Source organism: Etheostoma cragini, chromosome 6 (genome assembly GCF_013103735.1).
Source record: "Etheostoma cragini isolate CJK2018 chromosome 6, CSU_Ecrag_1.0, whole genome shotgun sequence".
NCBI lineage: Eukaryota > Metazoa > Chordata > Actinopteri > Perciformes > Percidae > Etheostoma > Etheostoma cragini.
The window spans coordinates 1,685,019-1,708,372 of NC_048412.1; the positions used below are offsets into that span (position 1 = coordinate 1,685,019).

The 23,354-nt window shown below is 40.2% G+C and overlaps 1 protein-coding gene across 3 annotated transcripts in view; it reads right to left on the minus strand.

Annotated features, from left to right (window-relative positions):
* Positions 1–23,354, minus strand: part of enpp2 (ectonucleotide pyrophosphatase/phosphodiesterase 2) — a 31,348-nt gene that overhangs the window by 4,265 nt on the left and 3,729 nt on the right. Inside the window, exons 3-20 of one of the 3 annotated variants that reach the window (XM_034874596.1) lie at positions 18,858–19,013; positions 17,359–17,484; positions 16,902–16,962; positions 16,686–16,783; positions 16,477–16,556; positions 15,800–15,919; positions 14,826–14,881; positions 12,869–12,934; positions 10,610–10,682; positions 10,415–10,523; positions 10,116–10,241; positions 9,119–9,150; positions 8,813–8,940; positions 6,446–6,521; positions 5,608–5,695; positions 5,318–5,487; positions 1,386–1,521; positions 290–429 (exon numbers count right to left, since the gene is read on the minus strand). In XM_034874596.1, the coding sequence (XP_034730487.1) occupies positions 290–429; positions 1,386–1,521; positions 5,318–5,487; positions 5,608–5,695; positions 6,446–6,521; positions 8,813–8,940; positions 9,119–9,150; positions 10,116–10,241; positions 10,415–10,523; positions 10,610–10,682; positions 12,869–12,934; positions 14,826–14,881; positions 15,800–15,919; positions 16,477–16,556; positions 16,686–16,783; positions 16,902–16,962; positions 17,359–17,484; positions 18,858–19,013 (1,841 nt within the window). The remainder of the gene's footprint in view (positions 1–289; positions 430–1,385; positions 1,522–5,317; positions 5,488–5,607; positions 5,696–6,445; positions 6,522–8,812; positions 8,941–9,118; positions 9,151–10,115; positions 10,242–10,414; positions 10,524–10,609; positions 10,683–12,868; positions 12,935–14,825; positions 14,882–15,799; positions 15,920–16,476; positions 16,557–16,685; positions 16,784–16,901; positions 16,963–17,358; positions 17,485–18,857; positions 19,014–23,354) is intronic. The other 2 variants (XM_034874597.1, XM_034874598.1) reach the window with 2 other exon arrangements.

Below are 23,354 nucleotides of genomic sequence, written 5' to 3' on the forward strand. Positions count from 1 at the left end.
ACAGGAAATGAGGAAGGGGGCAAACACTTTTTCCCACCACTGTATCTGTTAAGAAATCTTTAGTCTAATCTGTGTGTAGCTATGTCTGTGGGGCCAATGTTCAAAAGATAAAGTGAGTTTTTTAGGCTGGTTCTGGACCATAAATTCTTCAATATGTTTTTAAACTAACGATCATACTGATGAATCAATCTATTCCCTAGGTGACTGCCATACTGTTGTCTAAATGTTTTTCAGGTGGTTTGCCTACAGTAAATATTCACAATAAATTTGAGCAGCACATGAGGAGTACCTGTCTGCTGACGGAGTAGGATGTCCAGAGCGGCATGGAGAGAGACTCGCAGTAGCCGCTGATGAAGTCACTGTGGTGGAGGATGGAGTATTTGGTACGGAAGAGTACGGCAGGCCGACCGTACGGCAGGTTCCTGCTGTCTGAGAGGAAGAGCACAGAGGGACACAGTGCAGGTGTGGAACACCACAAGTTTACACCGAAGTGAACCAAATGCAATTTGTGAAAGCAAAAATCCATGAGAATGCAAAGGTTCATGATGCAGGTTTACTTAGGTCATGGTGGATCCTTTACTGTATTTATAATTCCTTATCTCAGTTACTGTATTGACTGTATGAGAGCATAGACTGTAAAAATAATGGACAAACTTCCAGGTCTGAGAAGTGAAGCCAAAACTGAAGCTCCTTAAATCAGCATTCTCTCTAACCTCCAGTAGGGGGGAGACTCCTTAAATCTGCATTCTCTCTAACCTCCAGCAGGGAGAGACTCCTTAAAGCTGCATTCTGATTTGATGTCCATAAAGTAAATGATGCTCCCATTTATTCTAAAATCGAGGGTAAAACAGGGTATTTTTTAGGACCTGTCAATCAGGACAGAGGATAAGTAATGCTAACAATGCTAACACTGGGGACATTAGAATATATGTCAACTTTTTTTTGTCTGTATTTTCGTCTCAAACTTTGACATCACTGTGTGTTTACATTACAGCAAAGTTAACTGGGACATTTTGGTCACCTAAAAAGATCCGGTTCAGCATGCTGCCAACCAAACTAGCTAGTTTTGGTGTTAGCTGGTAACTTATGGCAAAGTTAGCGGATTTTCTGGATGACTTGCTTTGAACATTTGCAAATTTGACCCTTTAGCGTTTAGCTTAGCGCAGCGCTATTGCAACACTGGCTTGGCCGCGTCATTCTCCCCCACTCCACTCTCTTGTCAAAAATCTTAACCTTTGATTTCAAACTAAGATGGCGACACCTCTATCAGAAGGGTTCAAAACAGCAGCCCTCAAACCAATGACTGACATCACGGATGCTACGTCCATTTTTTTTACAGTCTATGTATAAGAGACATGTCATTCTCAGTAACATGACAGACTGACCATCAATTGCTTGCCTCAGTCGCTGGTTTAGCTCCTCCACTTTGTTCTGTAAGAGACAGAGCCAGAGTGACTCCAGGTTATAGCCTCGTACAAGGGTCACTTTCAAACCTCTCTGGCCCCTACTTTTTACACGCAACTGCAAAAAGATCGGAGATTGAAACAATCTCATGCCAGAGATCTACATGGGAATCACAAACACAGCAGAGATAGGTGAAACACTGCAGAGAGGGGCTGGCTCCAACTCACTTTCAATCCAAGCCATTCAGGAAGAAGATCTCAGAAATACTTTGACAATGTCTGGACGGAAGTCTAATGGGAAGCATAAGCCTTAATGAAATGAGAGATTGCCTTTTCGTGAGCAAATTAACTACCGATTCTGTTTAATGGACTTAGCTTGAAGGTGAGTTGACACCCACTCGGCAGCAGAAAGCAAAGATGCAAAAATGTTATTGAAGTTTTTAAGGAAGCTGAATAGAAGAAACAACAAAGCAATCAGGTATTTAGATACATGTTCACAAGTCAAACACTCACAGGCACATAATAAAGGAACCATGTAGGTGATTCTTTTTACTGGTACTCTGTGTAAAATATTAACTGCACTTAAAAAGCAAAACAGACTATTAATATTCAGTACCTTTCCTCGCTGTTTGGCCTCCCTTTGCACAACAGCTACAAACATTATAAACCCATTCAAATATCCTTTTGGTAAAACTTTATAATAACCATCATTAAAATTGATAGTTAATTAATTTTTTGTTAATTGTCATTTAACTTTTAGCAAACCGTCATTTTACTGTTAACAAACAATGGCATTATAATTGATAATGTTTACTAATAATAGTAGTGCTGTAAATGAACAGTTTATTGTTACACACATTATATCCCTCATTTACTATCTTAGGTATCAGGTAATGAATGAGAAACCATTTTTAAAACATCTATAAACATTCCATAGTAAAGGGTTACTTATTTAATGAAGGGCAGAAAATGTATCATGGATTAACAGAGCACTTAGTAACTAATTACTAACTATGAAAAACATCAGTTGCAACTTTAAAATAGCCAGACGGATAATGTTTATGGATGTTTACAAAGTATTTCACTAGTTAACAAGGTATAACAGTCATCTGTTGCAACTTTATAATAACCATCCACTGTTTATAGACGGTTTACAGACCAACAAAGTGTTCTATATGTCATCTATGTAATGTTTATAGATGTCTTAAAAATGTTTTTTTAATCATTACCCAATACCTAATATAGTACGTGAGGGATATATAATTTGTGTAACAATAAACTGTTAATTTACAGCACTATTATTAAGTAGTAAACATTATTTATAATTGCATTGTTTGCTAACAGAGTGACAATTAACTAAAGATTTATTTAATATCAATTTAGTATCTATTAATGGTTATTAAAAAGTGTTACCGTTTCCAAAACCTTCATGAACCTTTGAATTAGTTTCCATGCTTCAGGATCAGCTGTAAACTCTGGTATTCAGAATCTGTTGTTGTACATAATTTCCTATTCTTAGACAAACTGAATATAATGACTCTTCGGAGCAGCCAGTAATGGATTCTGAGTTACAAATCATTTTAGGAGCCAAATAAGTGAATAGATCACATGAGCAATAAGATTAACGGATGGAACGAATGGAGGTATGGTGGATAGCACCGTGGGGCTCCTTCATATCAAAGTATTACAAAATACTAGTTTGGTAATTCCGGGACTACAGATGACTTTATAGCTATATCTGGTACAATAAATTAATTGTGCATTCTCCCTCGCCAGAACAGTGCTGGCATGAAGCCAGCTGTTTGACTGTGATCACAGCGATGGGAGGGGTCAACCCTGGAGGTCATGATAACAGGAGAAGTTTGAGAACATGTTGACTGGCAGTTTTACCAACATTTATAGTGTTTTACCATTTTTATATGCTGTGACCTCATAAATAAGAGCTAGGTGACCGTAGCAATAATGTTAGAAAATCAGCCAAAACTATATCACAGAAAAACTGCCTTGTTACATAGACTCAATCAATTCCTTTGCATCATCATCTTCATCATCATCGTAACAATAAAGTAATTCAGAATCCTTTTTGGAAATTGGCTTGTTGCTCTGCTTAAACATCCAAAAGTTACCAAAAGCATCCATGTGTCACCATCAGCTCCTGTGCTCCATGCTAACACTCCACTTTGCATGGGGATGATCCTCACACTGCCCTCACCAAGAGGAAACTGGCCTCATCAATATTGACTCAGTCTCGAATGAATCGATCACACAAAGTGATAAGTACAGAAGTGGGGAGTGACGTTACTGCTGCCTGCTTTTGTTTTGTTTATTTTTCCTTCCTTAATGTCTACATAAAGTAAGATGTAAATTGGAGCAGTATTTTTGTATTATTTATAATGGTCTGTTTGACTTCTCTTGTTTGAATGGGATTTAATGTTGTAAAGACTGCGAAGGATCTGTTGGATGAGCCAAGGGTTTCTACCGCTCCCTTTTTAAATGGGTCAAGTGTTGTGTTGAAATTTAGTTTAGTTTTCTATGTTGTATATTTAATTTTTTTATTTTGTTCATACATTTTGTAAATACTGTATATATACTTCTGTTAATCATTTGAAATGAAGATTTCAAACGGTGCCCCGTTTAACCTTCGAGGCCTAACGAGAACTACACTTCAGGTACAAGCAATCTGAAAACTACTCCGTGTTCACCTGTGATTTGCTGCAGATTTTCATGGTCCCAGAAAAGGGCCATTTCTCAGTTAACATTAGGCTTGACGTTTCCCCCTGGTCTTATCATCTTGCATTTAAATCCTCCCATTGTCATATACTCTACATATAACTTTAAGAATAAAAGGATAATTACAGTTTTTTACAACCTGAATGTTATTTTTGTAATGTTGCTTCCAGTTGTGATAACATTTAATCACCAATGGATAAGCTGAGATCTACAGAAAGAATGTCTACATGCACACTAAAATGCCACAAATTTTCTAAATATGACGATATTTAATAAAAAAAAAATATGTGACAGCATATTCTGATTGGATATTCCGAATATGACCTTTTACAAATAGTATTTTCCAGTTTTTATTTGCCGGTATTATTTGGGTTTATAAAGCATTTTTTGAATGCAATGCATTTAGAATCTGCTTCTCAATCAGGGTTTATAATACTGTTTTCTCTGTGTGTTGCTGTGGTTTTTGTTCACAAACCAACCAGCCAACAGTTTAAAGGGCTGTGGTAAAGATGCATGGCAAAAGAAAAGAAGGAAAAACACAGCTACTTTCAATCATCATGAAAGACTTGGATATCAACATGTTTTAGGATATGCAAAAACATCGCAGCGCCGACCTTTTCAAGAAGATGGTTGAAGGAATGAAAGAGGGACGCTGTGATCGCCCGGTCCAACAAGTCCTCCACCAATGGAAAACTGGGAAAAAGTTCACGTCTGCATGTAAACAGAAATATTAGTGGAATATCGCTTTTATTAGCCATGTAGCTAATGAAAAAGGGAAAAACCGGGAAAAATTGTAATGACAAAGTATTCCTGGAACTCAGCAGTTACTTTGGTGAATACTACCAAAACCATAGAATTTTAAAACAAAAGTTATAATAAACTGAATCTTTAACTACATGTTATGATGTTATATCTATATCAGGTAACATGTTACCGAGCTTTACAGCTGCTGAAACTTGCAGGATGCAAGCTAATATAGTAAATAAAATATTGACACTTTTGAAATGGAGTTAGCGTGTTAGTGTGGAGTTCCGTGGAAGGTAATGAAAACAGGATGCTTTTGGTTTTACTGCTGTTGTCACAATCAACCTGGTTCGACAAGCCAATCTCCTAAAAAGTAGTATTCCTGTCAGCAGTGTACAGGAAGCCGGGCCCACGTCTGCCACTGAGTCTTCATTGCTGACCTTGTCTTCGCAGTTGCAGCCCAGGTCCCCTGATCCCCCATCAACCAGACCAGGGACTGCTGGCTTGGAAACCTCCTCCGGCATGGTGGGCCTGTAGGGTGGGCTTCTCAGCAGGTGGTTCAGACTACCATGGGTTCCGTTATTGGGAGCTGGTTTCAGACCCAGAAGATCTGAGAGTGGGAGAAACAGTGAGGTAGACACATATAAATCACTAACATATTCATTAAAACACACTGTGGCTGGTCCAAAAGGACTAGAATTAAACACATACACACAAAAATATGCCTTACCACACATGACATTATAAAGCTCAATGTTTTCAAAGGCTGGAACTTTAGTCTTGAATTTAAATGTAGGTCCATACCCCAAGAAAATAGTCTGAAAGTAAAAGTATAGGGCACAAGTTATGAATAGATTTGACACAATAAATAACAAAAGTTTCAGATTTAGACCTATTATTTGTGTAGTTCAGTGTCAACAATGTGAATCTGCATGGTGTCGCGCTAAGTGTAAAAGCACTTCCAGGTAGACAAATCGGCAGTTGATTTGAATAATTTGCGACATTTGTGAAATGGGCAAACTTGTTCATTTATGTTTCCAGCCATAACCGTAACGTTTAAAGATATATAGTTAAACGCGATGTTCTGACAGGCTGCTATCTATCCGGTCGACTATCTATCTGGTGATCTTTTTAATTTAGCAGCTCTGTGTGTGTGTGTGTGTGTGTGTGTGTCTTAATTGCTGGCCAACAGATGGACCGACTTCAACAAATGAAACTGCACCGCTGTGTCAACATTATCTTGGTGGGGGATCATGGCACACACACACACACACACACACACACACACACACACACACACACACACACACAGAGCGTTGTCAGCTGTGTTTTGTTTTCAGTTTCAGTCCTGATGACTTCATGGTTTACTTTGTGTCTCTGAATCACTGCAGTAAGTTTTGTCACTGCTTCATAGTAAACGCCTGTCAGAGTTCATTTTAGCGAGTATAAACGTTTTGGCAGCTGCACTTTTGAAAAAGATGTGGTGTTTTTTGTACACGGGTGTGGGTCGGAACAGCAGATCTTAAACTTTTCAGACTTCTTTTTCCACGGTAGATCATCAAGAGTACCTGCATGCTGTTGATCTTATTGTCATAGCCATGGTCCCCTGAGAAGCCACAATGCCTCTTCCCTTCTGGAGCTTTCCTGGAATGAATAGTTTGAATCATTGATCGGAGTTTGGTTGATGCACATTGACCATATATTGAACAAGAAGGTTATGCAACAAAAGTTTCAAACTGATGTCATTTGCTGCTCAGCTAATTATTTGTGGTAGTTACATTTCTTTTGGCAATTCTGAAAGATGCCCATCATCCGTGCCAAACTGTGGTCAAATCAGGGAGATAGTTTAAAAACAATTTGCAATCTAGAATTTCTATCATGAACAAACTGTTGAATCTCTTTCAGTTCCTAAGTGCAGAATGTTTTTGTGCAATGTGGGGAAAGAGGAAGAAACGGTACAAACACACTGACATACTTCGATGTGATCTCAGAGTGCATGCCACATTAATTCACATTGCACTTGTTGGAGCCATTCCACCACTTTGTTTTGTGCTGTTTTATATAGCATGTTGGTTATGCTAATTAATCTGCAGTTTTGTGTTTGAGCACTGGGTGGAGCATTGTAAAGGTAACCAGCCAAACGCACAACAGCTTTTCACCGTGTCAAGTCTGCATGTCAAGGTTTGATTTTTGTGCAAAAGAAATTCAATAAATTGGTTATTGGCACGCTGATGAAGCGTCCAAGCAAGTTCTCCCCTGGTCCCACCTCATTGGCCTAATGTAGAAGTTGATAGAAGACTAAGGGGTTAAATATGTAGATGGTTTATAAAGACCTGATGCAGTGTGTTGTCAGGTGCACACAGGTTTTAAAGGGTTGAATCGTGGTAACAGTTGAACTGCAATACGTTGTCAGCATTACTACTTCAGCTGCTTTAGCCCTCTGCCCAGGACAAGCACCTCTTCACACAACCCAGGCCTCTAGAAAACAGCCACTTTTTACTAAGTGTCCATTAGTGAAACACTGCTTCCCGTTATACACCTTAGTGTGTGTGTGTGTGTGTGAAGCCACAAGCATGTTAAGAATGTAAATGACTAGCTGACAGGGAAACGAGAAACTCAGTGGTTTGAATAGTGGTCAGACATTTACTGTGTCTGTGGGAGTGCATGCATACGTGTGTGTGTGTGTGTGTGTGTATATGGGTGTGTGTATGGGTAAACGCTCTGACACTGCTCAAAGCAACGGTGCCAATGATTAGACCGTCTGTCTATATGGTGAGCTGCACAGAAACCTCACAGATCTCTTTCAAAGAGCTCACTGAAAGTGAAAACAAACCACCTCAACTGACAACGCTACACACACACACATTGTGTGTGTGTAGCGTTGTGGGTCAGAGGTGGTTTGTTTTCACTTTCAGTCCTGATGACTTCATGGTTTACTTTGTGACCCTAAATCACTGCAGTAAGTTTCATAACTGCTCTACATCAAATGCCTGTCAGAGTTGATTTTAGGGAGTATTAACGGTTTAGCAGCTGCATTTTTGAAAAAAGTTGTGGTGTTTGTTTTGTTTTTTACACGGGTGTGGATTGGAACTGCATATCCTAAAACTTTTCAGCACTACATGTGTTAATGATGCGTTGGTAGCAGCCCACATTGACATAGTAAGAAGTAAGTAAGTAAAGCAAGGTGTGCAATAAAAAGCTACAATGACGCGTGGGCTGAAAATGCCACATCTACACTGACTGCACAGAACATTAGAGCCCTTCCTGGTACTGTACAATTTCTGGAGAACGTCTTTTAAAAATAAAAATGATTATGAGGGCTAAATCTGGAGTTATAATTAGCACCTTATTGACATTTATTTATCCTCACTGCAGTAATGCAGTCTGTGTGTGTGATGTCTGTGTGTCCTGGTTTGGCTAAGTTTTCGACCTGACGTGTGTCAGGTTGGTAGGGATGTAACATACACCGATGTGGATCGATAAATTGATTCAGTGATTCCAAAATCATCAATGCAAACTAAAAATGTGTATATTTTTATATATGTTAGTACATTGGGGAGATAGAGGGCATGAGCTGCAGTAAAGGGTTGCAGGTTCCTATCATCCTTCAGATGCACTTTAATTTTGAAATTTCCACTTTATATTTCTCTTTTTTATCTCAGCAGTCAAATTGTCAAATCATATTTTAGTTGCTTTTCTGAGTTGATAAATACAGTAATAAATAAACTGATAATATTAAATTAATTTATTTTATTAACTCATATCAATCGCAGGCTTCTTAATCTAATCAGATCGAATTGTGATATCAATTAATATTGTACTGTTTTTTCAAGAAGATTTTTATTCTGGATCACTGCTAAAAAACTATTAAAAAACCACCAGATCCTGTTTGGTTATGGTTATTTGTGCTTCCTGTTGTAGTGTTGCTACTGTACCTGGCAACGTGCCACTTCCTCTCCACCAGCAGGTGAATGTCTTCGATGCGTCGGTTGTTGGCGTAGTGCAGTCTCTTAGGCAGGTGCTGCTTCAAGTACGGCTTAAAGTGCTGGTCTGCCTTTTTACACTGAAACAAAGAAACAATCATTTTGATCCTGTAAGAGCCAATCAAACATGAGACAGACACATCACCACTCAATAATGTCCTCATTCTTTGTTCAATAATAGTAGAGTTTATTAAATTCTCAGCCAGTACTTTTTCACTTGTTCACACAGTGTATTTTCTATTCAACCCTGCCACTTACTGTTAGATTTGCAACAACAGCCTTGGGGTTATCTGAAAAAAAACATGGTCAGAGCAGTTACAACTGTTGCAAAGCATTTACCTTCCCAACAGAGCAACAGACAGTACTGATCTGTGTATTTTAACAGTATCAGATAAGGGGATGGTAGGACAAATGAATGTAGACATCAAGAACATAATACATGGCTTTGGTCGGACACAGCACTCTAAAAACCATGTTTACAGTGTGCAATGACTATGTTTACATGCACATATTATTTAGTCTTTTCCTTTAATGTGAAAACGACAATTTTCCGACTAAGCTTGTTCCATGGCTAATGAAAGTGAATATTCCACTAATATTCCCATTTACATTTAGCTGTGCATACCAGGATTTTTTTTTTTTACGTTTTTGAGTAAGTTTCCAGCAGTGGCGGACTTGTTAGGCCATGCGAACACAGCCACCCTCTTTCATTCCTTCAACCAGCTTCTTGAAACGGTTGGCACTGCTCTTGGCCATGCAGCTCTACAGCAGCCCTGCAAACTCTTGGCTGGTTGGTTTTGTACAACAAACATAGCGCTGACGTAAACAGGCAAGTGGCCGTAAATGGTCACAAACTGCAGTAAAAACCCTGATTGACAAAGATTCTGAATGTGCTGTATATGTCCAAACCTGAATAATACCAGAATAATACCGACGTATCCCACGTCTTCATTGGAAAATGCTATATTCGGAAAAGGGTCTTATTTAGAATATCCAAACAGAACATGTGGTTTACATTACTTGTATGAAATCCGGAATATTGTCATATTTCTAATAATAGTTACATTAGTGTGCATGTAAACATACTCAGCCAAGACCTTTTGGTGCCGTTTATGTCTGTGTCTATGTTTGATGATAAAGATCCAAAAGGACCAAAAGCTTTAAACACAATGAAGTCTGCATGAGTTAGAGCGCAAAAATCCTAAATAGAGTGATACAATTCTTCATTATAAGCTTTTCTTTTGGCCTCTCTCACATTTCGGGTTGTTGGGGTATCTTGAGCGGATTCTGCCTAGAGAGCCCGGGATGAGTATGATGTCATCAACGTTGGTCATGTAGTTACTGAGAAACTCGGTGCGATCACAGTGGGCTTCCTCCATACCTGAGAGCACACAGGAGCATGTGTGATTGGCTGGTGAAGCATATAATGAAGTGAATGGAAAGCATTTCCGTTTATCTGTGTGTGCGTGTGTGTGCGTGTGTGTGTGTGTGTGTGTCTGTGTGTGTGTGTGTGTGTCCGTGTGTGTGTGTGCGTGTGTGTGCATGTGCGCGTACCATGATCCCCCACCAGGATGATGTTGACACAACGGTGTAGTTTCATCTGTTTAAGTCCGTTCATCAGTTGGCCAACAATTCTGTCAATAACCCTAAGAGGGTTGTTCAACTGAAACACAGAAAAGGAGTCACCAGTCACAACACACACACACACACACACACACACACACACACACACACACACACAGTACTCACTTCTATGCTCATGGGTCCCATTTTGTGTCCATATATGTCTGGTTGTTCAGAGTGCATGGCGTAAACGTAGGGCCTGAAACAAGATGCAATTCACACTGCAGATGTGTTCTTTGTGGTGCTGATAGTAATAATCATTAATAATACCTTTTCTTTACAGTACTTAATTTGATAGAGGCAGCAATACTGTCAATAACTGAAGCAGTGATGGCAGCAGCAGTCACAGTATGTACAACTGCAACTACCGTGGTTTAGTAAGGTGGTAGTAGCATAGGAAGTAGCAGTACTAGCAGTAATAATAGTGGTAGTAGTTGTAGCAGCAATGTTATCTGTGTTCCGAGTGGGATATTAGCACCTGCCACCAGCCAATGGCGGGTGACTTTGCCTTGTATACCAGCCACGGTGGCGGTTGGAGTGGTCTTCAACGCTAGTCCGTGACACATTTAGCTGAGGGTTATTTTCACATCACTTTTTATTTGCCTATATTAATAGAATATGTATTAATAATATAAAATAATGTATTGAATCAATTCAAAATATGCTAGTGCATTTCTTTCTATGAATTAGAATTCTGGAAAAAAGTGGCTAGTATAAAATATACCGTAAGTAGCTGGTAAAATTGGGCATCCCCAGCCACTGTGGCTGCTGGGCAAAACAACTAATTTCCCACCCTGTCTGTGTTAGTAGTAGCAGTAGTATGATTATTATTATCAATACATTTAGAAAGTCACACAGTGCTGAATACTTCAGAAGGTTATCCAACAACACTTCCAGCTGAAAAAACAAGTCCAAGAAAGGTATCTTACAAAAAGTTCAAAAGCCTCTATTTGAAAAGCTCTTAGTTACACTTGCACGCATTAATTGTTCATGTATTGTATTGTCCAAGCCTTGTTTGCATTGTCCATATGTGTCTAGCCTAGCTAATGTCTTGTATAAATGTCTTTGTCCTTATGTAAACTGTATTCAATATGAAATAGCCATTCAAATAAAGGTTGTTTAACTACTGCAGGAAGAGTGCCTCGAGATGTCTTTTTTATTTTTTTTATTTTGTGTTCACTTCCAAAAAGCACCTTCATGATATGTCTGAACTTCTGAGCACCTAAGACCTTTTTTCTTCCAAACAATTACAGCTGATTGGCAGCTATTTCATGATCTTCAACGGATTTTCTCCACTAAACCAAAATGAGAAAGTTTCGTCATCAGAGGTTGTAATGGATCGGCGGAGCACAATTAAGCTACGTTCAGACCAAAAAAAAGCAATCCGGCGATTTTCAGTAGGGTTGTGCCATGGTTGGAGTGTCACTGAAATACCCCATTTGTGTGATGTCTTGTTTTGTTATTTAACCCCCTAACGGAGCACCGGAAGACTTCATGTTTTAGTCACTATTTTCCCTCAGATTGTTAATAGAGCTCATATTTCCACCCACATTTGAAGGTAGCTTCATTGCAGAAAGAAAGATGGAGCAAAAAGACACTAGCGAGACAGATCGACTGTGCTTTGTAATTGTTGTGGAAACATTTAGCTAATATACAAATTTCCAGGCAGTTTAGGGATTCTTGTGGCTGCGAAAAAGGCGGTTATGTTTCCTGTACAGGACTCCCACACCACCTCAAACTACACCGACAAGTCTGCTCGCCATTTACCCAACTGGCCACCACAGTGTGACGCAGGGGTCCATTTCTCCAAAAGTTAAGTCGGTCTCAACTTTTCCCCCTATGGCTAACCCTACCGCTGTCTAAATGCACTACCCCAATTCAAAATGAATGGAAAGACGTGTGTTTTTGCCGGACAGTCTGACGGCTTCCTCAGGCAGTGTAAATGCCCAGTAACAGCAGTAGCAGCAGTCTGATCTCTGTCATTAGGGCGGGGAGTCATGTCATCACATGACAAGCAGTCACTGATAGGAGCTAATTAATGATTAATGTTACAGATGGAAGGAATGTGATCAGAACTCACAAATTAAAACATTAGAGTTCTGTTTTGATTAAATTGTGATTTCAGTGATTTAAGTTCAGATGCTGAAAAAAAATGTTTAGCTGAGGAATATTATATTCAGACCAACTGGGGATAAATGCACTCATTAGCAAATTAACACTAATCAAACATCCAGATTACATCCCAGAACTCCAAACAACAAATGAGATAATGGGTGAAACGTTTCTCCCACTTTTGAAAAGCTGTTGCTGCAAAAAAAAAAATAGCCCAGAGAAAACAGGAAGATGGAAGACAAATGTGAGCCAGAGAAACAACGAAAGGCTCACCTCTCTGCTTCAGGGAGGTGGAGCCACTGTAGCATGGTAAGTATGCGCCTCTCCAATGGGATAGCACTGCAACACACACACACACACACACACAACCAAACACAATGAAGGGGAAGAAAACCAACAAGGAAAAGACAGAAATCCAGCGTGACAGTATTATGGAGCCGTGATGCCAGAGTGAACCATTAAACCCTTAACTCAAAAAGCCTCATAAAGTTGAGGGTTGTAGAAAAGAACCAATTTCAAGCCCCCTCGCTGTTTTAAGTGTCTGGAAGTTAAAGGCTGCCTGTGTAGTGAAGAGGCCACCAACCAAGCTGCTGGCTGCCCACAGCTGTCAGCCATCAGGCCAATGACTGAGGCCCTGAATGTGGCTTGATGTCTGAGGCAGCTGGGGGGGGCGTGAAGGTGTGGTTACACTGCTTTAGACTTTCTCCATGTTTGATTCCTTTTTGAACTTTTGTCTATCTTCACTCATTCAAAAAATGTCCCCACCTCCAATTTTCTGTTTTTAATACCCTTTTATCTTTCCTTCTCTCTTCTTTCGGTCTGAACCAACACAGACCTTCTACCAGTCCCCCTATCATTTAGCTAAAATCTTTGGTCCCCATTACCCTGCCAACCCCAAATTAAATTATGTAAAGTGTGTTGTAAAATATTCTCTCTTAGCTACACAGAAATGTCAAAACAGACCTTCACTGTTATTGCACTGTCCTGTCTCCTGTGCAAGAACAGTACTGTCAACCACACTCTGGTTCTATGGAGTAGCACGCCTGCGACCCCAGCTCACATACGAATCCTGCACAGTGTAAACAGGCCCATTTGCACAAATTGCTGTAAAAACAGCCCTCTGCTGAGATGTGCCTCTCGGTCCATCAAAGCTTTCTCTGTGCTGATAAATGTGGGCTCCTTTGTATTCCACAGGCTAAAGGTCTGAGTAAGCAGCAGGAACATGTTCGGATAACTCTCTTTGACAACTTTCTCCATCAAATTATTTACAGTCCCTAAATTATCAATTATAAGAGGATGCATTGGAGTGGTCTTTAATGCACATTAACATCAAACTCTGGAGAGTTTATTTGTGTAGCTTAATTTGTTTGGGCAGATGAGAACAATGTCAACAGGGCTCAGGTGGCCCTATGTAGGGATTGGTCATGGGACCAGGTGTAAGTGAAATGAAAACCATCCAGAAAGTTTTTTTACTTTACTTTTTTACTATTCCACAGAGCTGTGGAGTAAGGTCTGCCAATGCCAAGAGATATTGAAGTTGCCATTTCATTCACTCATGGCTGTCATGTTTCCAATATCAATAAGGTAACTGTTGGCACTTTATTAACGTGGTACTCGAGTACATGAATTACAACAAACATTGCATTCAGTATTTAAAACAAGCTACATCTGACTCCCTGTGAGGTTTGTTTACAATCCCTGATTTACTTATGAAGAAATATTAAAAAAAAGGCACAGGCAACTATTTCAGAAGAGCTCAGACCAAAAAAGAGCAACGTTTTGAAGAGCTGTACGATATCTGTGCTGCCTGAGCAACAGGGCGACACAAGGAAGGGAGGCTGCTATGTCCAAAGTATTAATGCAAGACAACAAGAGGTTTGTGAAGATGCTTGGTATATTGAGAAAGGATGGTTCTTTAATACATCCTTCTTATTTAATTATTTAATATAGTCTTATATTTCCCTATGTCAACTATGTTCAAGGATGGGGAAAGTTGCTTTTAATATATATAGTATGTACTTTATAGCTTCTTTTGTGCAAATAAACTAATCTAACTAATGAGGTAAAATAAGCACAAATATGGAAAAGAAAAAGGAAGACATTTAAAATTATTTTTTGAGTGACATCCATGGCTTGTGCAGAGCACCAACACACTGCTGTAAAAAAGGCTTGCTAGGAAATATAGTCAGAAAATATATTTTGTGACTGAAAGCTGCAGATGTGGACTTACACAGGCCAAAAGAAGGTGGCAGCCTTCACTCCCTGTTTGAGTGCTGTGATCCAGATCTAAGAGAGAAACAGTACAGTCGCATTATTTTATTGGTCTGACTGATATAAGTAGTTGAGGTAGACACTATTGGAGCAGTACACAGGACACAGATCAAGGCCATGGTGTACAGTACACTACAGTACACTAAGAAGGATATCCCACAGTGTGTGGGTGTTTGGGTTTCACACCAACTTGTGTTACTGCAGTTAATACAGAACCGTACAGTAGGTTGGTGTTGGTGGTGAAAGACATTGGTCTGCCTTGGTAGTTGCAATGTATTCTGACCAAGAGGCAGTCCGGGTCTACAGGAGAAGCTAAGACTGAAGCTCCTTAAAGCTGCATTTCTTGTGGACACAAAACCCTGTGTTTTCATCTTAAATTTTGAACTTCTAACTGTGTGTTTTAACTTCACCAAAGTTAACTGGAACATTTGGTAGCCTAAAAATACCTTGTTCAGCATACTGCCAACCAAGCTAGTTAGCTAGCACAAGCGTTAGCTGGTAGCTTAAGAGAAAGTCTGCCAGTTTTCGACCACCCTTTTGTCCAAGTATGAGGGACACCAGAAAAAAAAACAAGATGGTGACCTACAAAATGCAAACTCAAGGCTGTAAAACGGCAATCCACAAACCAAGTCCACAAAAACAAAGCCCTGAAGAGATTCAGAATATTTATTGTCAACGATTCGGTCTATGTAAGAACTAAAAAGGATCCCAACCCAGCTTTCATATTAACATGTGTTTTTGATCATTGGTTTATAAAGCCTATCAGACTTGGTTTGTCACATCTGAGTCCTGCCATTCATACTGTAGTGGGCTTCAAAAGAAAAGTCTTTCCCGCCTATGTTGGCCTCTGATCTGTGGCCTGTCAGATGAATTAGAGAAACACAACGTTCAAAGCCAACAGAAGTTATTTATCTTCAAGAAGGCAGTACTCACTGGCTGTCCTCCCCACCAGCGGTGACTGAGTTTCTCTCGGCCTCTCAGCGTGAAGGTGGCATCAAACAGCGGGTCATGCATGGAGTTGCCGATGATACCATGAGACTCTGGGTAAAGACCCTGAGAACCAATCAAAGTTAACAACCAGACTTGGTAAGTGCTTTTTTCAGTATACAAAACATTTAAAGAATAAACTGTAAGAGTGTGTGCATTACATAATGTATATTATTACTCTGTTTCAGAGCTACAGTCATTTTAGGACATGTCCAGGGGAAGTTGACATTTAAACAGTTTTGAGGTACTTACTACTACTGAGGTTATACTACATATACTTAACTACATCTTGGAGGGGAATATTGTACTTTTTGCATTATTGTGCTCTAGCTGTTGTAGGCTACATGCATGTTACCAATACTAGATATCACAGCTACACTTGGCAAAAGGTACTAGTGAAATGTCAACATAACAGCATAATAACTGGAAACATGCTAACTTATTCAGATTGAGTAGTTAGCCTCAGCTGCACTTTAAGCTTAACACTAACGTTAGCGGACCATTTTAAGATACAGCTGAGGTTAACATCTGTTAACAATGAAGGCATACAATGTTTAATGACATGACACAGACAACATCTGACAACCTGAATATTGATGACAGCATGCTGTGTTGTACCATACCGTAGCCAGTGAGTAGAGGTTGGGGAAGGTTTTTGACGGGTAAACAGGCCTCATGTATGGAGCATGGGATCCACATGTTCCTGAAAGGACAACAGAGCAAAGGGACACCCTAGATTAGCACAGAGAACCCTGTGAATAACACCAAATCAGTTGAACAGACAGATCTTACAGCTAAACAAAATCTTGCTCATTGGCCCTCCAACTCTTACTCAGTTTCTCGATGTTGGGTATGACAGCGCTTCCTCTCTTCATGTAAGAAGCTCGAAATCCATCCACTGACAGCATGATGAGTGGTGGGCGCAAAAACCTGCAAACACCCACACCCACACACAAACCAACTTCAGCAATTCATTCAGATGGGCTTTAATGTGAACACTGGTCGATCCCTTTATTCTCCTTTACTGCTCAGATGTGAGTGAACGTACCCAGCAGGACATTCGGCTGTCTTGATCTCCTCACACTCATCCTGCAGCCATGAACTGTCCCCTGAAAGAACATGATCAAAGGAGGGACTTAGACAACATAGCTAATATTAAAGTTCACATTGTTAATATTGCATCATCAGTGTGCTTACCAGGTGACTATAACGCAGAAAATATAGGTCAGTGATCACACTTCTCTTACACCTCAACCTTATATTAACTGGACTAATAGAAGACGCAGCTTCCTGAAATTTAATTGCTGTGTGTATCTGGACAATGGAGTTATGGACAAAACAAGACATGACATCTTGTAAAACACTGATTCACATTTCTCACCATTTTCTGACTATTTAGAGACAACTGATTCATTCATCCAGAAAATATTCAACACGTTAATCATTGATTGCAGCCCTAAAATCATTGTATGTACTATAATATTTTTAATAATTAAGTTGCAAACCTTTACACAGAGACTTGTAGTTGGTGCAACAGTCTCCTCTGGCCAGACAGTCATCCGAGCAGTGGCAGGCATGTTGTTCGTTTCGAGTCTCCCCACAGCGAACCTTACTGCACTCATAACCCCCCTCTGTACACGGGAACAAAGAGATGTGAATAAAAACAGTAGACTCCAAAACATTGATATATGGAGATTAGTGCTGAGAAAGGAGAGCTGATAAATTAATGCTCCAGTGGTTTGGCTGCATTTAATACAGCCTAGCAGTTTGGGACAATCACTGACAACATTATATGTATTCTGGCCAAAATTCTCAAAATGAGAACACCAGATGAGAGCTGTAGCTTAAAGTCTCTTGGTACCAACACAAGTCTATCATCATGTTTCGGCACAGGGAGGATTACAGTGGTAAGGACCACCAGGCTCAAGGAGAGGACATAAAACCAGACCACCAACGCTGGAAGTGGCAGGGGGAAATGATGACAGACTGAAAAAGTGAAGGCAATACATGAAGAGTAAGAAGCATAACGAGTAAGAAAAGGTAAGTCACAACCATCACAACGACACGTTCCAGTGGAAGAACCAGGCTCATTAATGATCAGACCTCTCAGATATCTTGTCTTGGCTTTGATGTTGATCTGCATAAGCAATCCATTTTACAATGCTAACTTATGCTACCAATGTCCCTTTTTAAACACTTGTGTTTTACAATTTAAGATAAGTTGTATTTATGTTGCTTATACAAAGTGGGAATTGCTTGCTTGCTCCATCCCTCATCCTCCTCATTTATTTTCTTTTTTTTTTCTTCTCCAATGCTTTTGCCTTGTTGGTAATGGCGGTATGTGGGTGGTGTGGGTGGGACGGGATTGATTCTCAAATAAGAAAACAGAAATCAAGACACTGTATCTAAATGAATGTCGCTATATATTGATCGGTATATGTGTTAAGAGTCCATTTGGGCCTGCTTATCAGTAATTAATAATACAGCATATTTATAAGCTTCATCTGCTTTTATTCTGCTTCCTCTTCATCCTTTAGATAATTATTCTAACATACAAGTATGTGTCATGTGTAACATAACAAAAATCATTCTGAAATGTGGAATAAAACTGTAAATCAAGAGCATTCTGTCCCTTCTCTCACACATACACACTAACACTCACACACACAGACACACACACACACACACACAAGATAAAAATTCTGAGACTGTTTCCATTGGAATTCTGACCCGGCCTGAGTACTTTTCCTCTGATAGCAAACACACCGCCAAAAGTCAACTCCTGAGCTCCCTTTTTATATATACTTATATTACAAACTACGTTAAACAATAAAAGCACTTTTGAATTACTCACACTGCTCAAAACACCAGAACACACAATAAAACCAGGACAAAGTTTACTTTCCTTAGCTATATTTTGCTCGTATGGTACTAAGAACTAAGACAGAGGGGATAAAAAGCAACGGAGAAAGGAAAAAGTGATGAGAAAAGGAGGACTGAGTACCTGTCCGGAGGCAGAGCTGATCAAAGTCCGAGCAGCAGCCGCTGTACGTCTTACACAGGTTGTCACAGCGGCAGTTTGGCGGCTCCAGCTCCAGCAGCTCGAAGCACCGGTTCCTGCAGGAGCCGGAGGTGGCCACGTACTGAGGCGCAGAGCGGGCTGAAAACAGATCAGTTCAGTTCAGTTTTGCCTGTGGTATGCCTGGATGGAACTTTCCTTTTTGCGGTCATGGAAGGCTTGTATCATGTGGACGTTGTCATTACGTAGAATTCCTCGTGGGGGCGGCAGAAACTACACGCTGATTTTTTTAGGACACTTTTACTGTGACTTCAAATGACAATAACCTTCATTTGGTTTGGTCCATAAATGTCCTGGTCATTGAACTTGACATCTTCCACAGTTCCAAACTATTATCAGAGAACTGGGAGGACATAACACAACACTGCGTGAATGGCTGCACTGTTCAAATGGAACGTATCAACCTGTACTGACCTGCTGTCATCGTTAGAACATACTACTTTGTCAAAACTAAAAACACGGTTCCCAAACTAAAAATGAGCAATTCAGTTTAGTTTCGTATTTGATCAAAACTTCTTATAAATGTGACAAAGGTTTGTATGCCATGAGCCAAACTCAACAGTGACTGAACGTGAAGTCCTAAACCAAATGTACTAAATCTGTCTCACTATGTGGACAGGTCCCCTAATATTAACACACTAACGCTCTTTTCCACTAGGGTCCCAAAGGACGCTGGCTCCGGTATGGAACCTGACCCACATTGTGAGAACCCCCTGCCTTAACAGAAGACATCCTGGAGATCTGAGAGTGAGACGGACTAAACGTATTGCTTCATTTCTAACAACATGCTCCTTGTCCACCAACAGCCTTACGCACAGAGAAAAAGATGCCAAAGGGAGTGTGTGTGTTCCTGTGTGGACATGTTATGTATGTTTATGTGTGTGTTTTTGCAAGCATACGTGCTATGTACTCTATGTATCAAGCAAATGGGTAACACTTTAAATTCTGCCCTGCTGACTGGCACAGCGTGTTGACTGAGAGCGCGGAGCATAAGACTCACTCCAGCTCTGTGGACAGTAGGTCAAAGGTGAGAACTGTGGATGTGTTTTTGTCTCAGCCACTTAGAGCAGTGGATCCAATTGTTTTAATGTCAAGGACCCCTAAGACAAATTAGACCCCCGCGTTTGATAAAAAATAATTCCAGGGCAGGGTAGAATTTTGCTTTTACATGTTTATTTTTTATTTTTTTAAGTGTATGAAACTAATGGTCAAAATAGTCATTCATTCTGTCATTGTGTTACTTGTGAATGTCATTATGATGAAAACACTATACTGCTGTTTCATTTTGTTGCTGGGGACCCCCTGGAACCCCCTCAAGGACCCCTGGGGTCCCTGGACACCACTTTTGGAAAAAGATCTGCATGTGAAGCTCTTTCTTTCGACAAGCCCCCAGTGTTGAGGAGAGAGTAAGAGTTACTCTAAAACAAGGATTGAAGCATTTTGCAAGTGGGCACTTTAAACCCAAAGACATAAATTAGATATCATATTTATACAGCTCAGATGATTACATTCCCAGAAACAGGATTTTTTCAGGAGCCTTTTTTCTCCTCTGCCAGAGGGACTAGGGTTTTTTTCCCGGCCTTGATCGAGGACCAACAAACTAAGAGATTTCACTCAGTGTCTCACAATTCTTTTAAAATACAAACTCACCAGATTGTTGGCAATGGTCTTAGCAACTTTGAGTGTGGAACAAAAAGGCCAGGCAGGTAAAACAACAAAACAAGAATTATAAGATTGAAAGCTCTAGGAATGGACCTTGATGTTGTTTTTTTTTGGTAAATTTCCTACAGTCAATAACAAGCTTTTACATCAGAGCAGACTGTACTCAAAGTAGGAAAAGCACAGCTGTAACATAGTTGTAGGATGATAATGATGTTCTATTCAATGGTCCCAGTAAGCTGTGACCATGTGACGGTGAGCTGGCATGGAAAACACCAGCACCCTCAACGTCAAAGAGCTAAATGGAATCCAGCCAGCATTCTAGAGCTGCAAAGATTCATCCATTACTGTATTTATCAATTTAACTATTAAATTAATCTCCAAGTACTTGTCTAATCCATATGTTCTAGTTTCTTCTCTCCTTTGTGACAATAAGCTGAAAACCTTTGAGTTGGGGACAAAACAAGACATTTGAGCACGTCATCTTGGACTTTGGGAAAAAACATGTTTCACCATTCTAGAGACCAAATGACTAACCCATTCATCCAAAAAATACTCCACGGACTTTTAAACAATAAAGTAATTGTTAGTTACAGCCTTACATCATTCATTTAGTTATGCAAACCTGTGCTTTTTCTACTAAGATGTGTCAAAATACCTTCTGCTCAGCAGCAGGGCGCTCAGCAATGCACCTGTCAGCTGGTTGATGGTTTGTATGTACAGATATGACAGAGGATCAGTAGTAGTAGTAGTAAATCCTGACTCTATGGCCGCTACGATCGTCTAAAGGCGATCGCTCACCCTCCGGCAAGTTTGTATTTTTATATTATTCATGTAACAAATTCCCTGAGCCAAGTGATATGCAGAATGACGGATTATCCACTCATGTTCAGGGATGGAAGAAATTTGAGCTTACTGTATTTGGAAATAGAGTACAAAATTGGCCATTCTATTTTTTTAATATAAAAAATGGGTTTCAACCTGTTTACCGGATCATTTGCATTGATGAATTCTCATGACTAACTGATGGACTGTAATGACAACAACTTTAGATGAAGGTGAGAAAGCCAAGACGTTTCAGAGAATAAAGCCTGGGAATCTGAAGGAGGGCTGTGCGACATGTTTGATTTCACTTTCAGGGTGTTTACAAATGTATTTTTTATAAATTCTTCTAATGCAAAAATGTAGCAAAGCATATAGCAACCACATTCCAGAGTAGACTGCAGCCGCCGCCGGCTGCTTTGACCATCTGTGGCACATTGAAGCCAACCTCTTCTTTCTCACGCCCGAAAGGAGAATCTGAGGCACAAAATGAGCTCCGAGCTCTCTTAATATTGACTCAAGGTAGAGCAACACAAACACACTCTCTCTCCTAAAAAAAAAACAACACTCTGGCTGCCCAATCACAACCTCACAGGGTCACAGTGATCCGTTGTAACCCCCCACCGCCACCACCATATACTCTCTGCTCGTTCATTTCACATGCGCTGGCAGACACTTCACATAGAAAATAACCCAGCAAATAAACTGAGCAGGAGACATTCCTCTGGAGCTGCAGTTGCTGGTGTGGAAAGCTGGTTCTCATCTAACTGCATGCTGTTCATTAGAGGGGTGGTCTTGGAGACAGCCGGGTCAAGAAGCGTGTCACTCCAGTTGATACTGGAGTGACTGATTACACTTGAAGCTCACAAAGGGTTCAAGATTTACTCTTCTCCATGTGTCCTGGGACGTAGCTTCAGGCATGTGCTACCTACACTTGGCCAAGATACATTAATGTGGTTCAAGATACACTTTACATTGCCTTCACTTAGCCACTTTGGCACTTCTGGTATGTGACTTTTTCTTGGGTTTGCATTACTGAACACAGTCTTAAGAAGCATAATGCACCTTTGCATTGTTCGCATTCATTCTCAAAATCCCTTTGCTACAGGAAACAACAACAAACTGAGTTGTGAATAAAATGTGGATGGTGCAACAAGGCAGGCCAGCCTGTTTCTTTCAGGGAATGATTGTAAAGATTTAATAAGAATATGTTTAGGCCGTTTCCTCTTTAACTTGGACATTTTGGGACCGATTGGTGGGATTGTTGTGGACGAAGTACACACGGAAATACACTGGTAAGAGATAATGATGTAATGATTGACAACCAATCTGTCGGTGCGTCCACATGACACAAGCCTTCCATGATCCAGGGATCTTCAACAGGGATCTTCTTCCATGACCCCTAGGGTGTCCTCATAGTCAATGCAGGGTAGCCTCCAAATTATAGTTCATTTCATATAGTTCAAGTTTTTCTCAAAACTGAAAAAGTCTTAACGGGGCGGCTGCGGCTCAGTGATAGAGAGGTTGGTGGTTCAATCCCTAGCCCTGCAGTCCCATGTCAAAGTGTCCTTGAGCAAGACACTGAACACTAAGTTGCCGTGAGTGTTTATGTGATGAGCAGGTTGCCTCTTGTACGGCAGCCTCGGCCACAGTGTATGAATGTGTGTGAAAGGTTCCTGTACTACGTAAAAGTGCTTTGAGTAGTCGTCAAGACTAGAAAAGCGCTTTATAAAATACAGCACGTTTACATTTTAACAGGAAACCAAGATATTAGTACCAAATATAAATCCCCACTGATGACAGGCTTACCGGCCTATAGGTAAGATAGCCATCCTCGGATACAGGTAATCCTAAAGATCCATTGTGCCACATGTAGGTTTTACAAGCTAAGTATTCTATACAAAAAAGGTACTGTTGGTAAGAAGGCTTTAGGACGCTCAT